Here is a 14,985-nt window from a genome sequence, read left to right as displayed (position 1 = left end):
GAGTACACCTAAGGTTCTAAAAACATAGGGTTCCTCGTTTCATTTACTATTAATTACACGCACCAGTTTGTGTTCATATTCCAATTTTTGATGTAGAAATTCATGCACTGCCCCATGGATGTCTACTGTGGTCATTGCACGAGATGGAAATAACATAAACAGAAGGAAACAATTTACAGTTGCAGATACTCAGCCTTTGAAAATTGACTGGAAAGTAAGGTAGGGTAATAAAAATTTACACACAAGGTGAAAACATCACCTTTACCATCTCCAGCATGATGCATTTAATCTAGAAAAGTTTGAAAGATTTTGTTCACACAGGAGCCTATTTCTTAAGTTGTGTTAGCTATTAAAGGGCAATTAATGCACTTTAATGGTTAATGTGGGCACTGAGCTAACACTTGTTAGATTGTAGGCTGTGTTAAACAGGGACTGTCTTATACATATCTAGTGCACAGTGCTGTATACGTCTAGTAGCACTATAGAAATGATAAATAGTCATAGTTGTAACACTGAGCTATAATGCCATGCCTTGGCAGTCAACACGCAGTAATTTCTACATCAATAGCTAATGCAGAACAGGGAAGGGAATAGATGGGGGCTGCACCTCATGGTTAATGCCCCCTGGATAGATGTAGCTAACTGCATTGAATGCCCCTAACAATTAATGCAGAGGCTTTGTAGTTATTCCATATTAATCCCCCCCCCCTTTTTACAAAAGCGTAGCGTGGCTTTTAATGCCGGCCGTGGCAGTAACAGCTCCGACAATCATAGAATTCCGATGAGCATTGGAGCTGTTACCACCGCGGCTGGCGCTAAAAACTGTGCTACGGTTTTGTAAAAGTGTGTGTGTGGGGGGGTGAGGGGGGGGGGTTAAATTTGGCTGTTAATTCAAGGTAATTGCAAAATCTTGTCACACTTTAGTAAATAGGCCCCTTGGTACAAACTATAACAGGGGTTCTCATTCTAGCACTCGGGATGCACCCAGCAAGTTTGTTTTTCTGGATATCTGCATGAGATCAATTAACATAAAATGGAGACCATGCATGCAAATAAATTTGCATATTCATTGTGGATATCCTGAAAACCTCACAGGCTGGGTGTGTTCTGAGGACTGGGTTGAGAACCACTGAGTTAAAATGTGCAGGTAGATGAGGGCTCTAGGGCAGGGCTGCCCAAGTCCGGTCCTCGAGATCTACTAGCAGGCCAGGTTTTCAGGATATCCACAATCAATATGCATGAGAGAGATTTGCATACCAAGAAGGCAGTGCAGGCTAATCTCTCTTATGCATGTTCATTGTGGATATTCTGAAAACCTGGCCTGCCAGTAGATCTCGAGGACCGGACTTGGGCAGCCCTGCTCTAGGGGCCTTGATTCAGTGACATTTAATGATACACAAAAAGTATGTACAGGAATAGATCTACATGGGGCAGAGCAGAATGCTCCTCACACTACCAAAAATAACATTTTTGGAACATGAATAAATATGTAACCAATTGAACAACTGTAATTTCTCTAACTTAAAAATTTGGCAGAGTAGAGCACTTTCTGAATTCAAAAACTGAAGAGGCAGTCATTTAACTTTGTCACTAATTTTAGTTAAGGTTGATAGTCACGCATCTTGTTATTCCTGTACAGGCTCCCCTTCAAAAGCAATGTATAAAACATTATTACAGGAAGGCTGAGGAATCATACTGAAAGATACAAAGGATGCATTTACCAGGACTTGTTTCTGGGCTGGTAGATATTATACGAGGAGAATGAGTAAACTGTGTTTCAATGGGAGCTGCAAGAAACAAACATTCAATTGTCACCGTTATAATTGGGAAACATACAACACCACTGGCAAAAGCAGAATCCCATGGTCCATTCTATTTGAATATTTCCAAAACATTCATGCAGCTATCTCTGTGCTTGGCAGCCCAATCCAGGCAATCAGAGCGTGTGAAAGTTTCCACAGGGGAGGAACATTGCTATTCTTTTATGAGGATGGTTTGAAAAGTTGGGTAAAAAAGCAAGTTAAAAAACAGTCTCTATCGAGAGCTATATACTTAGTCCAGCGAGTTTCCAGTTTTTTCGTACCGTAGGAAAAATTGCTTACAATAAAACTGGAAACTCGCTGGATTAAGAGGGGAATTCTATAAAAGGCACCTAAAGATAGGTGCCAAATAGGCACCTAACTTAAACCCCCCACCCCTTTTTACAAAACCGTGCTAGCGTTTCTTGCATAGGCAGCGGCAGTAACAGTTAGATGCTCATAAAATTCCTGTGAGCGTTGGAGCTGTTACCGTCGTGGCCAGCACTAAACACCGCACTACAGTTTTGTAAAAGGGGGGGGGGGGAAATAATTAGTATATTGGCTTCAATTATGAGCTCATAATTGAAAAAAAAAAAAATTAATTGGGTGATAGGCACCTGTCTTCTTAGGCACGATTCTACATAAGAACTTCAGAGTAGGTGTGAAGAAGGACTTAGGTGCCATTAGGCGTGCTTCTCTATAGTAGACTTTAAAAACCTTGGCCTACATTGTAGGCATCTAATAAGTGCCTAAGTTTTAGTTAGGCACGATTCTGTAATAGGGCCTAAGTGTGACTGACATGAAATAGTTGCCTAACTTTAGGCGCCTATCCTTTTAGGCACCCAAGTACAGAATCTGTCCCTAAGTGTATAGCTCTCAATGGAGACTATGGGCTCCTTTTACTAAGCGCGCGCTACATTGCCGCATGCGCTACACGCTAACACCTCCATAGAGCTGGCATTAGTATTTTTGTGTAGCGCGGGGTTAGCGCGCGCTACAAACACTAGCACAGCTTAGTAAAAGGAGCCCTATGTTGTTTAACTTGCTTTTTATACCAAATTTTTCAAACCACCCTTGTATTATGTATGCGTAATAACATTTGGATAAATTGGGGCACCAGGCACACTTCAGAGGTCTTCTAACCAGGCCACATCTCGTCCCAAGCTTTTTATTTTATTAAGAGACAAACATTAAGATTAATAGAACCATATACTGAGTTCTCCCCAAGCCAATCTAAAGGATTATTTATGTTGGTCTCCAAGCTCACCGTGTACAATCCCTAAGGGGACATCTATATCTATGCCTACAAGTCAAGATTTTGAAAGAGGATTTGAAACTAAGATTTCTCAGATTAGGAATTCATTTGGGGAAGCTTTGCTGTCCTTAAAAGCTCAATTATAAATGATTCAAGTGTTGGGAATCATTTCACATGGTTTTTGATGAGTTTATTTAACTTTTTTCTCAAAGTTTGTGCTTTAGATCTTTGTTTGCCTTGTGTAATAAAGGCTATGAAGGAATTGGCTGCTCCTTTTTCCTCTAAAATTGTATATAATTCTTTGGGGGAAGGAGTAGTTCCAACATTATAAAAAAAAAAGCAGCAATTCGGCCTTTGTTGAAAAATGTAACTTCTGATGTCATTTTGGTTGAAAACTATTTTTAAATTAGTTTCATTACAATTCACTCTAAAACTTTTCTGTCAAAAGTTTTAGAGAGAGTTGTATTTGGATTCTCACAACATTCTCAATGTGTGCCAATTCGGTTTCAGAACCAGCCACGACACGGAAACCGTTTTATTGACCTTTATGGATATAGTATGTTTGGGTTTTAAAGATGGAGAAAGATATCTCCTGATTAGTCTAGACTTATTGGCAGCTTTTGATTCTGTCCATTATTCTATTTTACTTAACAGATTGGAGTCTATTGGAATTTCTGGAAAGATTCTCTGTTGATTTCAATCTTTTTTATTTGATAGAACCTACAAAGTATTTTTTGATCAAGACATAGCAGAAGAAGTGAATTGTTTGAGTGGTGTTCTGCAGGGTTCAATACTTTCTCCAGTGCTTTTTATTTTTCTGCTTCTTTTATGTTGTTTGTTGAGGAGTCGGGAAGTACCCTTTCAATTGTATGTGGAAGATATCCAATTTTTGCTTAGGTTAAGATATAGTGTAGATGAAACATTTGAAGATGTATGTCTTTATTTAAATGTAATTAAGGGCTCCATTTACTAAGGTGCACTAGCGGTTTTAGCGCATTCTACAATACCTCACACACTAGGGGCTCCTTTTACAAAGGTGCGTTAGGGCCTTAACGCGCGGAATAGCGCACGCTAAAATGCCACGCGCACTAGCCGCTACTGCCTCCTCTTGAGCAGGCGGTAATTTTCTGGGTAGCATGTGCTATAGCGCACGCTAATCCGGTGCGTGCGCTGAAAACGCTAGCGCCTTTGTAAAAAGGAGCCCTAAACGCTAACGCCTCCAGAGAGCTTGCGTTAGTACTTTTTGTTTAGCGCGTGGTTAGCGTGCGCTAAACTTTAGTGCACGCCAAAAGTAAAAGGAGCCCTAAAAGCTGGTTATATGGAAATTACATGAAACTCAGTATGGTAAAAACCAGTGTGTTTTTGTTGTCAGATTGTGTTTCCTTAGACCTTCTTCAATCAATTACGATTAATGGAGAAATGATGAAAGTAATGGATAAAATTTGCAATGCTAGGGTTCTTTTAGACTCGGGTCTGACTAAGAAACATCACATTTCCAAAATTATTTCAATGGTTTTCCATCAATTGAAAACTGTTAGATGTTTACAGGATTTTCTAACATTCCATAATTTTCTACTAGTTGTGCATACATTGATCTTTTCTCTTTATGATTATTGCAATGGACTATTAATTGATGTGCCAAAAAAGCTTTTAAGGTCCCTTCAGACTGCGCAAAATGCGAATGCATGAGTATTAACAGGGCTGTCTAAATAAATAAATATACTGTAACACATTTCATAAGGTGGGAGTGATACAATAGCTACTTAACTAATAGGAGCTCAAAGCTGCTCATTAAAATCAAGCACTTAAAATAAAAAAAAATGATAAAGAGGATGGGATGGCTTCCCTAAGAGGAAAGGCTAATGCAGCCAGGGCTCTTCAGCCTGGAGGGGAGCTTTGATAGAGGTCTATAAACTACTGACTTGAGTGAAAAAGGTAGACAGGAATCATATCTACTCTTTCCCAAAATACTACTTGTAGGAAGAGGAAACATGCAATGAATTTACTAAGTAGTACATTTAAAACAAATCAGAGAAAATATTTCTTCACTCAAGGCCAGATTCTACTCGTATTCAGGTACCTAAAAAGTCAGTGCTGACTAGTGCGGTGCTAAGCACAATTCTGTAAAAGTCAGGTGCACTGTATAGAATCATATTTACCACCTCCTAGGTGGCTTTAGGCATTGCTAAGTGTCCTAACTTTTAGGCACACCATATTTATGCCAGGGTTTTCTTGGCCTAAATGTGTACACCTAAGTTATGTGCACAATGGCACCTAAGTTAAAAAAAAGAGTCTTTAAAACCCTGGCCTACACTTTCAGCGCCTACTTTTCACGAAGCCGTGATTCTATAAATGACACTGTTGCGTGACTGACACGCGATTGGCAGCTGTTTTCTAGGTGGCCGATGACAACGGCACCGTTTAGAGAAGCTGACCCTTAGTGCACACTAATTCCATTTAGCTTAGTAAAAGGGTCCCTACGTTAAGTGAGATTGAAGAGGATGTACTGTGTAATAGAGGAAAAATCCCCAGGGTAGTTGTGAAGCAAGGGCTCATGACATTGGATTCCAGCCCTGATTCCAATTGAGCTGGAAGGCCTAATGAGCAAGAAGAAACTGCCAGATCATTACAGAGTCCAACCCCCCCCCTTAAAAAAAACATCTTTACCCATTGTCAATTCTGGTTCTCTGAGAATAGTAGATGTTTTGGCTGCTGCAGGTTCTTGGGTTGTTTGATATGTTGCTGTTGACATTTTCAGGATGGAAGTAACTACTCAAATGAAGAAAAATGTGCATGAATAACTTTACAAGACAAAGATTAATTGTCCCTGAAACAACTGCTCTTGGAATGGAGATACGGCCCTCTAAACTAATGACAATCTGCAAAAATAGCTCAGTTTCTTACTCAACTTTCAGCAGACAGCATTTACTAACTACAAATTGTCATGTCAAAACTACATCAGGGTTCCAAACTGTGATAGTTTGCAAAAGACAGATTTAATTTCTGTAATGAAGAATATGCTTCTCCTTTTCCCTCATGAATGATCCCTATCTCTTGTGGGACTCCATTTTCCATACATACAAGTATATAAGTTCTCTAATATCAGTCATTGGAAACTGCAAACCCAGTAAATGGTGAAAGATTTATTTTTAGATTCCATAGATTATTAAAGCCATTTTAAGCATCTTGAATTCAGAGTGTTTATGAAAGATACATTACTAAGACTGAACATTTCAACTTGGATTCTACTGTTCACAATTTTCACACTTGTGCTAATTCATTCCTTGTGTTCAGATATGTAAGAGTTGTAAGTTGAGGCCTATGATAATGTGATATGCAAAACCACTAGATGGCACTAGAGGAAGTACTGTATATTAGTTACTGAGGATGACGGGACTAAATCGCGCGAGACAATGGCGCGCCGACAACTGAGCGCAGACAACTGAGTGCAAGGTTGACTGCGCGCCGAAGAAAAGCACTATTTTAAAGGACTCCGACGGGGTGTGTGGGAGGGGAACCCCCCCACTTTACTTAACAGACATTGTGCTGCCGTTGTGGGGGGTTTGGGGGGTTGTAACCCCCCACATTATACTTAAAACAGAACTTTTTCCCTAAAAAACAGGCAAAAAGTTCGGTTTCAAGTATAATGAGGGGGGTTACAACCCCCCAAACCCCCCCCAATGCCAGCGCGATGTCTGTTAAGTAAAATAGGGGGGTTCCCCACCAACACCCCCCGTCGGAACCCTTTAAAATAGTGATTTTCTTCGGCGCGCTGTCAACCTTGCGCTCAGTTGTCGGTGCGCCGTTGTCTCGCGCGATTTTGTCTATGAACCGTTTGAAAATCACCGCTAACTAGCTAAGACCCCCTTTTACTAAACCGCGCTAGTGGTTTTAAGCACCAGGAGCCACGCTGAATGCTGTGCACTGCTCCCGACACTCATAGGAACTCTATGAGCATCAGGAGCAGCATGCAACATTCAGCATAGCTTCCGGCGCTAAAAACCACTAGCGCGGTTTAGTAAAAGGAACTCTATGAGCGTTGGGAGCAGCGTGCAGAATTCAGCGTGGCTCCTGGTGCTAAAAACTGCTAGCGCAGTTTATTAAAAGGGGGCCTAAGTTTCTGTTCTGCTCTAACTCCACCCCTGGATTAGCAGCAAATTAGTTGGTTTTGATACAGATGGTTAGAGGGGATATTCTTTACTTTATTCTTTTATACCACCATTACCAAAGGTTCTAGGCGGTTCACATTAAGAAGCCTCTGGACACAGCGGAATATATACAGTCAAATCCAATCAGTTAGTTCTAAACAAGAATTATCTTAACTACATCAGTTAAGTAATGAATTTACCAAAAAGGGTAGTTTTAACTAGTTTCCGAAAAGAACAAAAAGACGTGGCCTGGTAAATACATTTACCCAACCAAGATTGCAGTTTACCTGCTTGAAATGCTAAAGTTTTATCTAAAAAAAGTCTTGTATCTACAACCATTTATCTTGGGATAGGTGAATGGATAAGTTTTTCTTAACAGGTTATAAAGTTCAAAATGAAGTAAAAGGTAAGTTGGAGAAAATCCTGATTCAGTAGCACTGTCTGGTTAGTGCCACTGAATAATCCTGGATTGCCCTGCACAAATAATTTAAATGGCCAGAAGCCTCTCCTGGTCATTTATACTGCTTCGAATATCAACTCCATATGTTTCTAGGGGTAGAAACATTGCCTTCAGCTTCAACAATCTCAAGTAAGGCTACTACTTTCCATTGAGATTACCAGCTCACAAAGCTACGTTTCTTTATCGACACTTTTGAAATGAGGTCTTTTTATTGAACTTTAGCTAAGCACAGATGAAGGAAGGGAGTTGGTTGCACAACATAAATCAGAACAGAAATAATTTCCCAGAAAATAGTAAAATGTTAAACATGTTAAGCAACTCAATTACTGGGTTTTGCTTTTGGACATGCAGATGTTTCAGCTTTAGAAGCAACAACTCTTAGTTGCTGACATTACCATTTTCTGACTTCCTTTCTCGAAATACCATCCTGAACGCCCCAAAGCATTTCACTCCATAACCACAAGGTGGAGGGGCATGGGCAGATCAGGGGCATGCAAATATTTATGTGCTAAGCTTCTAGAATCATGTCAGTTGCATGCCTGTTATCACTTAGGGCCTGTTTATAAAGCCGTGCTAGCGGCTACTGCATAGTAAAGGCCCCAAAGCCCGTAGAGATTTAAAGGGCTCTGGGGCTATTGCCATGCGCCAGCCGCTAGTGTGGCTTTGTAAAACAGGCTGTTAGTCATGGATATTTACACCAGCCATTGACATGGTATAAATCAGTGGTCTCAAACTCAAACCCTCTGCAGGGCCACATTTTGGATTTGTAGGTACTTGGAGGGCCTCAGAAAAAATAGTTAATGTCTTATTACAGAAATGACAATTTTGCATGAGGTAAAACTCTTTATAGTTTATAAATCTTTCCTTTTGGCTAAATCTTAATAATAATATTGTCATTTATAGCTAAAGAGACATTTGATCAAGAAACTGTTTTATTTTACTTTTGTGATTATGATAAATATACCAAGGGCCTCAAAATAGTACCTTTGTGGGCCGCGAGTTTGAGACCACTGGTATAAATGGCCTTGCCTAAATGTTGGTGCTAGCATGTCAAATGGCAATTATCTTGTAATGGCTGATATAGAACCAGTGGTGTAGTAAGGGTGGGGGGAGGGGCGAGGGGGCGGTCTGCCCTGGGCACATCTTGCTCAGAGTTCTAGCACCCCTTCTCCTCTCTTCCCCCTTCCCACTCCTCCCCCTGCCGCATATGCGCCCCTTTCTTGTATCTTTTTAACTTTGGCACGAGGAGCCACTAACTTGCTGCCCGTGTCGGCTTTGGCGCTTTCTCTGATGTCGCTTCCGTGACCCGCGCCTAGGAAGTGACATCAGAGAGCGCTGAGCTGCTCGCACCAAAGTTAAAAAGTTATGGGGAAGGAGCGCGCACGCAGCAAGGGAGCAGGGAAGAGGGAGGGGGAGGGGAGGGGCACCACCACCTCAGGGGCCACTCACCCTCACTATGCCACTGTATAAAACTTCTGCCTAATTTTAGGCAACTTGTAGAAAATTTACCCCAATAGGTCTACTTTCAACAAAGTGACTTTTGTCTTCGGAGGACCCCTTTAACATTATTTATCATTCAGCAACAGATGACTGAAGCTTGCAATAGAGAAATGGCGACACGATGTAGGTTCTGAAAGCAAACTCTTATTACAACACAACTATTTCAGAGAAAAGAAATATCTTCTACAATGAAAGGCGGAGCTCCAAAAGTGGCTGGAATCTCTGAAAATGAAGCGGCGGGCAAGTATAGAAGGAGGATGGTGATGATTCTCCGTGCACGTGTTGTGATTTGAAAATTAAATCGCCCTATGGAGAAGAGTACACAGAACAAGAGGGGGGAAACACCAGCAGGAGAAAAGAGCAAGCTATGATGGACTTAATAGTCTTCAGAAGAGCAGAAATCAGCTTTTCAGATCTAGTAATATCAAAATTATAAAATGGTTCACTGGACAAGCATTACCCCTGGTGGCCCTGACCCATTCAAGTGTATTCAGATTTTCTGATGGGATGGATTCCAATATGATCTGGCTTGTTGCTGCTGGAAAAAAAATGTAACAATCCTAATTCATGCAAATATGAATACTACCTAATACTTTCCTGAATACAACCGATTTTTCATATAGAAAATATAAATGAATACTCGCAGTTCCTTACATTTATTCATATTATTTCAATCCAGTTATGAGATTGGGGTAAAAGGCAGAAAACAAAATAATAGAAAAATGGAGCTTTATAAGCTTCTATTAATCTGTCTATAAGTAAAATGGATTTTGTTGCTACATGGAATCTTGGAATATTCTGAATTCTCAAATTAACTTCACAGTGATTTCATTTTATAAATTTGTAGATAGCAATTCAGATTATCCAGTCTCCAGCACACATGAACATTTGTAACTACCGCTACAATTATTTTTCTCCAAAGAATATGTATGAGAGAGGTCTGCATGAACTGCCTCCACTGCAGTGGCATGCAGTGAGTGCTTTCAGGGGATTCAGTGAATCCCTAGCTCTTTAGCCCTGCTTTTTAACTTTTTTGCTTACTTTTTGCTTGATGCAGTCTGATTTGTTGGGTTCATAGACAAAAGCGCGCGCCGATAAAGGCGTGCTGAGACAACTGAGCGCAAGGCGGAAGCCTGCGCCGAAGAAAAACAGTGTTTTAAGGGGCTCCGACGGGGGGTGTTCGTGGAGAACCCCCCCCCACTTTACTGAATACAGATTGCACCGGCGTTGTGGGGGTGTTGTGGGGTTGTAACCCCTCTCATTATATGGGAAACTTCAGTTTTTCCCTGTTTTTTAGGGAAAAAGTGAAGTTTTCAGTATAATGTGGGGGTTACAACCCCCCAAACCCCCCACAACGCCGGCGCGATCTGTATTCAGTAAAGTGGGGGGTTTCCCCCACCACCCCCGTCGGAGCCCCTTAAAACACTGTTTTTCTTCAGCGCGGGCTTCCGCCTTGCACTGTTGTCTGGGTGTGTCTTTGTCGGCGCGTGCTTTTGACCTGTCACCGATTTGTTGAGTAGGCAGCCTACTCAACCAAATATAAAGCAAACCATAAAAAAGCAGGCTCTTGGGCTGGGGATTCTCCAAACCTCCTGAAAGTTCTAACAGTACTGGTCTGAATGTGACTGGCTGAGCAGCATCTGCCTGTTGCCTGCTCAACTAATCAAGTTCAGAGTAGTGCCCTTAGGGCCTTTAGGGGGTGGGTCGAATCCCCTGAAGACCCTGACTGCACACCCTGCTCCACTGTATAGAAATCTATAGCTTGGAACTCATGGCATGCATGGGCTCTTGACAATGTAAATTGCCTTGATCCTTTATAGGCATAGAGTGATCCACAAATCCTAGATTAGATTAGATCTCTGCCTTAACACTGGCCTGTATATCTTTTGAGTGCCTTGAATTATGAGCCTGAGAACTCCCTTTAATGATTTCAATCCCAGGAGCAAATTTACAATCTCAGTACAAAACAGTTGCAAAAAAAAAAGGCAAAATATGGGAAATGACACATTACCTGGTTTGGTTTCTGCTAGGTCTGGTAAATTAGATGTTTTTGGTCTTGCAGGAAGGTGTGCAACATTTACAGCTAAACAAAGGAACAGAACAATCATTTAATTAAGCCTGAGATTTTCTGTACAGAATTCTGAGGGCTAGTGTATGAAATGAATACCTTCTATTTGCAAGGGACTAGTACAAATGTAAGTTAGGTGAAAGCTAAATGGTTAAAGAGAGCTGAATACGGTTAAATGTTAATGAAAACATCTGGTTCTCTCTATGGTTCATGCTGCTGTAAGGAATTTTAAAATACTATTAAGAGAAAGAAAGAGCATTTACAAAAGTTAAAGAGCATCGTTTATGTTTTTTTTTTACTTCTACAGAATGTCTCCTCATGCATTCATTGATAGCTGCAGCTTGAAAAGAAAGGTAATGCTATTGTCATTCAGACAAAACAAGGAAGGAAGGCTGTCCGGCAGCTAGCCTTACAGCTGACAACTTCAGCAGCATCTACATGCTGTTCCAACATAGAACTGCTGTCAATTCACTGGTGAACACTCTGAACGGCGAGCACGAACTACACTCTAGAGCAGGGGTAGGGCACTCCAGTCCTCGAGAGCCGTATTCCAGTCGGGTTTTCAGGATTTCCCCAATGAATATGGATGAGATCTATTTGCTTGCACTGCTTTCATTGCATATTCATTGGGGAAATCCTGAAAACCCAACTGGAATACGGCTCTGGAGGACCAGAGTTCCCTACCCCTGCTCTAGAGAGAAAAGTGCTGGTTAGCTGCAGAAGAACAAAGTATGTTATGTAACAAGAACAATAACTTTTTTTTTGTAAATATTTTCTTAAATTTTAAAAATGAATACATAACACATAATATACGGTCAATAAACAATATTAATACAATAAATCTAGAGGACAACCACAAGGAAGAAATGGGTGACACAGCAGCGAGATCTGGAAACAGTGGAGGGAACCCACAAGAAGATGAGTCCGGTGCAAGCCAACGCCAGAATGAGGGAAGATGGAAGTGCACAGAGGACACTGGCTGGAGAGATGGACATACACCAGGGACAAGGACCTGCGGCTAGAGAAGCAAGAGAAGATAGAGAGGACAGCAATCGTCGTGGGGGACTCCATCATCAGACAAGTTGACAGCCACATAGCGGGAGGAAGACAGGATCAGCTGGTGACCTGCCTACTGGGAGCCAAGGTAGAAGACATAGTGAACTGCGTCGACAGGATCTGGTGTGAGGAAGAAGGATTTCACTTTGTGCGCAACTGGACAATGTTCTGGGGTAAGAGCAAGTTATTCAGGAAGGATGGACTCCACCTCAACGGAGACGGAATGAGGTTACTTGCAAGCAATATCAAGAGAGAAATTGAGAAGTTTTTAAACTAAGAAGAAAGGGAAAGTCGACAGTCGACCAAGAGTCGATGGTTCGGGAACCAGTATACCCAGAGGATACCATGCAGAAAGACAGTGGGGAAGACTCACCGGATCATAAGGACCTGATGGATCGAAAGGGACACAAGAGGGAAGGAAATGCAAGAAAGTAACAGGCCGCAAACTCAAATGTATGTACACGAACGCAAGGAGCCTAAAGAATAAGATGAGTGAATTAGAAGCTATGGCACAAAAAGATAACCTTGACATCATCGGCATCACAGAAATATGGTGGAACGAGGAAAACGACTGGGACACTGCTACTGGGATACAAGTTCTTAATTTTCTACTATACTTTTGTAATTACTTTTAAACTTTCTTACCCTCCATTTGTATTTTCCTTGTATGTATTCTTTACTATACTTATTGTAGTTCTCCCTACTTCCCTTATGTATTGGTACGTCAGGTCTGTTTGTGTTGGTTGTAGTTAATAATTAAGACCCTGTTTTTAATTGTAAATCATTTTGAATTAATGATATTGCGATACATCAAAAATTTTAATAAAACTTGAAACTTAAACTTGAAACAGAGAGGCTCAAAAAGGTAGGGGCATTGCCCTAAACGTCAAAGAGGAAATTGAGTTTACCGGAGAGAACACGAATCTAATCTAATCTAAACCTTAAGTTTATATACCGCATCATCTCCACGAATATGAAGCTTGACACGGTTTACAAGAACTTAAAAATATAAGTAGAGAAGGAAAAGGTTTACATGAACTTATATGTAGAAGGGAAGAAAAAGGGGGGAGGATAGAATTACAATTTGGTGAAAAGCCAAGTTTTTAGTTGTTTGCAGAATAATTGGAGGGAGCCCAGGTTCCGCAGCGGGATGGTGAGGTCGTTCCAAAGTCCTGTGATTTTGAAGAGAAGGGATTTTCCCAGTTCACCTGCATAGTGAATGCCAAGTAGAGAGGGGAAGGCTAGTTTATACCTTTGGGCGGTTCTGGAGGAGTCGGGACTTGAGGAGTTGTAAGATAGTGGGATAAGGGGAGGAAGGATGCCGTGAATGATCTTAAAAGCCAGGCAGGAACATTTGAAATGGATTCTGGAGATCATTGGGAGCCAATGAAGTTTGGCAAGGAGTGGGGAGACATGGTCAGATTTGCGTTTTGTAAAGATCAATTTGGCTGCAGTATTCTGGATTAGCTGGAGTCTTTGAAGAGTTTTTTTTGATAGGCTTAAGTAGATGGCATTGCAATAATCTAGTTTGGAGAGGATGATGGATTGGACAAGGACGGCAAAATGTTGTTGGCGGAAGTAGGATCTTACTTCTCTCAACATGTGGAGGATGAAAAAGCATGATTTTGCCAAGGAGTTGAGGTGGTCATTGAAGGAGAGAGAAGAATCGATAATGATGCCAAGGACCTTGCATGAGAATTCAAGCTGCAGTGTATCGCCTGAGGGTAGTGCGAAGAGGGTGGGCAGGTGTTCTAATTTTGGGCCGAGCCAGAGTAGTTTTGTTTTTGATTCATTTAGAGTCATCTGTACCGAGAGGGACCAGGAGCGGAATCTCATTATGCAAGCTGTAATGTTCTCATCGAGGTAAGTGAGGTTCTGGTCTGTCTCGAGGAGGACAAGGACGAAGAATAAGTTAGAGTCTCTATGGGTCAAAATTCCCGGAACAAATGGAACGGAAATGAAGATCGACATCTATGACTGACCCCCAGGGCAGTCAGAAGAAATTGATGGAGAAATGACAGACGAGATTAAACGCAACTGCAAGGGAGGCAATGCAGTTATCATGGGTGACTTCAATTATCCAGGGATAGACTGGAACCTAGGCATCTCCGGCTGCGGTAGGGAGACCAAATTCCTGGATGTTGTAGGCGATTGCTTCCTGGAACAACTTATCAAAGAAAATACAAGAGGAAACACAATTCTGGACTTAATTCTAAATGGACTACAAGGACTGGTGCAAGGTGTAGATGTAGAGGGGACGCTGGGAACGAGTGATCACAATATGATCCGCTTTGACCTGGACACAGGGGCGAACCATCGATCCAGAATGACGGCCACGGTGCTGAACTTCCGAAAGGGAATTACGAAGGGATGAGACTCATGGTGGGGAAGAAGATTAAGAAAATGATAAGCACTGTAAAGACGCTAGAACAAGCATGATCCATTTTAAGTACACAGTCACTGAGGCACAAAATCTATATATACCGCATATCGACAAGAGATTCAAGAGGAAAAAGAACAAGGAACTGGCGTGGCTCACTGTAGCGGTGAAGGAAGCGATCAGAGACAAGAAGACTTCGTTTAAGGAATTTAAAAGTTCGAAAATGGATGAAAACTGGAAAAAAGCACAAACAGCATCAAAGCAGATACCAAAAAGCGGTAAGAGGGGCCAAAAGAGACTACGAGCCGTTCTTTCGATA

At 41.4% G+C, this 14,985-nt stretch overlaps 1 protein-coding gene across 50 annotated transcripts in view; it reads right to left on the bottom strand.

The window, feature by feature from the left end:
* Positions 1-14,985, bottom strand: part of ABI3BP (ABI family member 3 binding protein) — a 433,553-nt gene that overhangs the window by 210,501 nt on the left and 208,067 nt on the right. For 46 of the 50 annotated variants that reach the window (XM_033942670.1, XM_033942663.1, XM_033942658.1 and 43 more), the window contains 4 exons: positions 11,174-11,245; positions 9,623-9,700; positions 5,722-5,823; positions 1,722-1,787 (listed from right to left, as the gene is read on the bottom strand). In XM_033942670.1, the coding sequence (XP_033798561.1) occupies positions 1,722-1,787; positions 5,722-5,823; positions 9,623-9,700; positions 11,174-11,245 (318 nt within the window). The remainder of the gene's footprint in view (positions 1-1,721; positions 1,788-5,721; positions 5,824-9,622; positions 9,701-11,173; positions 11,246-14,985) is intronic. The other 4 variants (XM_033942695.1, XM_033942705.1, XM_033942660.1 and 1 more) reach the window with 3 other exon arrangements.

The sequence above is a fragment of the Geotrypetes seraphini genome, chromosome 4 (assembly GCF_902459505.1).
Source record: "Geotrypetes seraphini chromosome 4, aGeoSer1.1, whole genome shotgun sequence".
In the NCBI taxonomy this organism is placed as follows: domain Eukaryota; kingdom Metazoa; phylum Chordata; class Amphibia; order Gymnophiona; family Dermophiidae; genus Geotrypetes; species Geotrypetes seraphini.
Note: the sequence above shows the minus strand (reverse complement) of the source record. Positions and strands in the feature narration are given on the sequence as shown.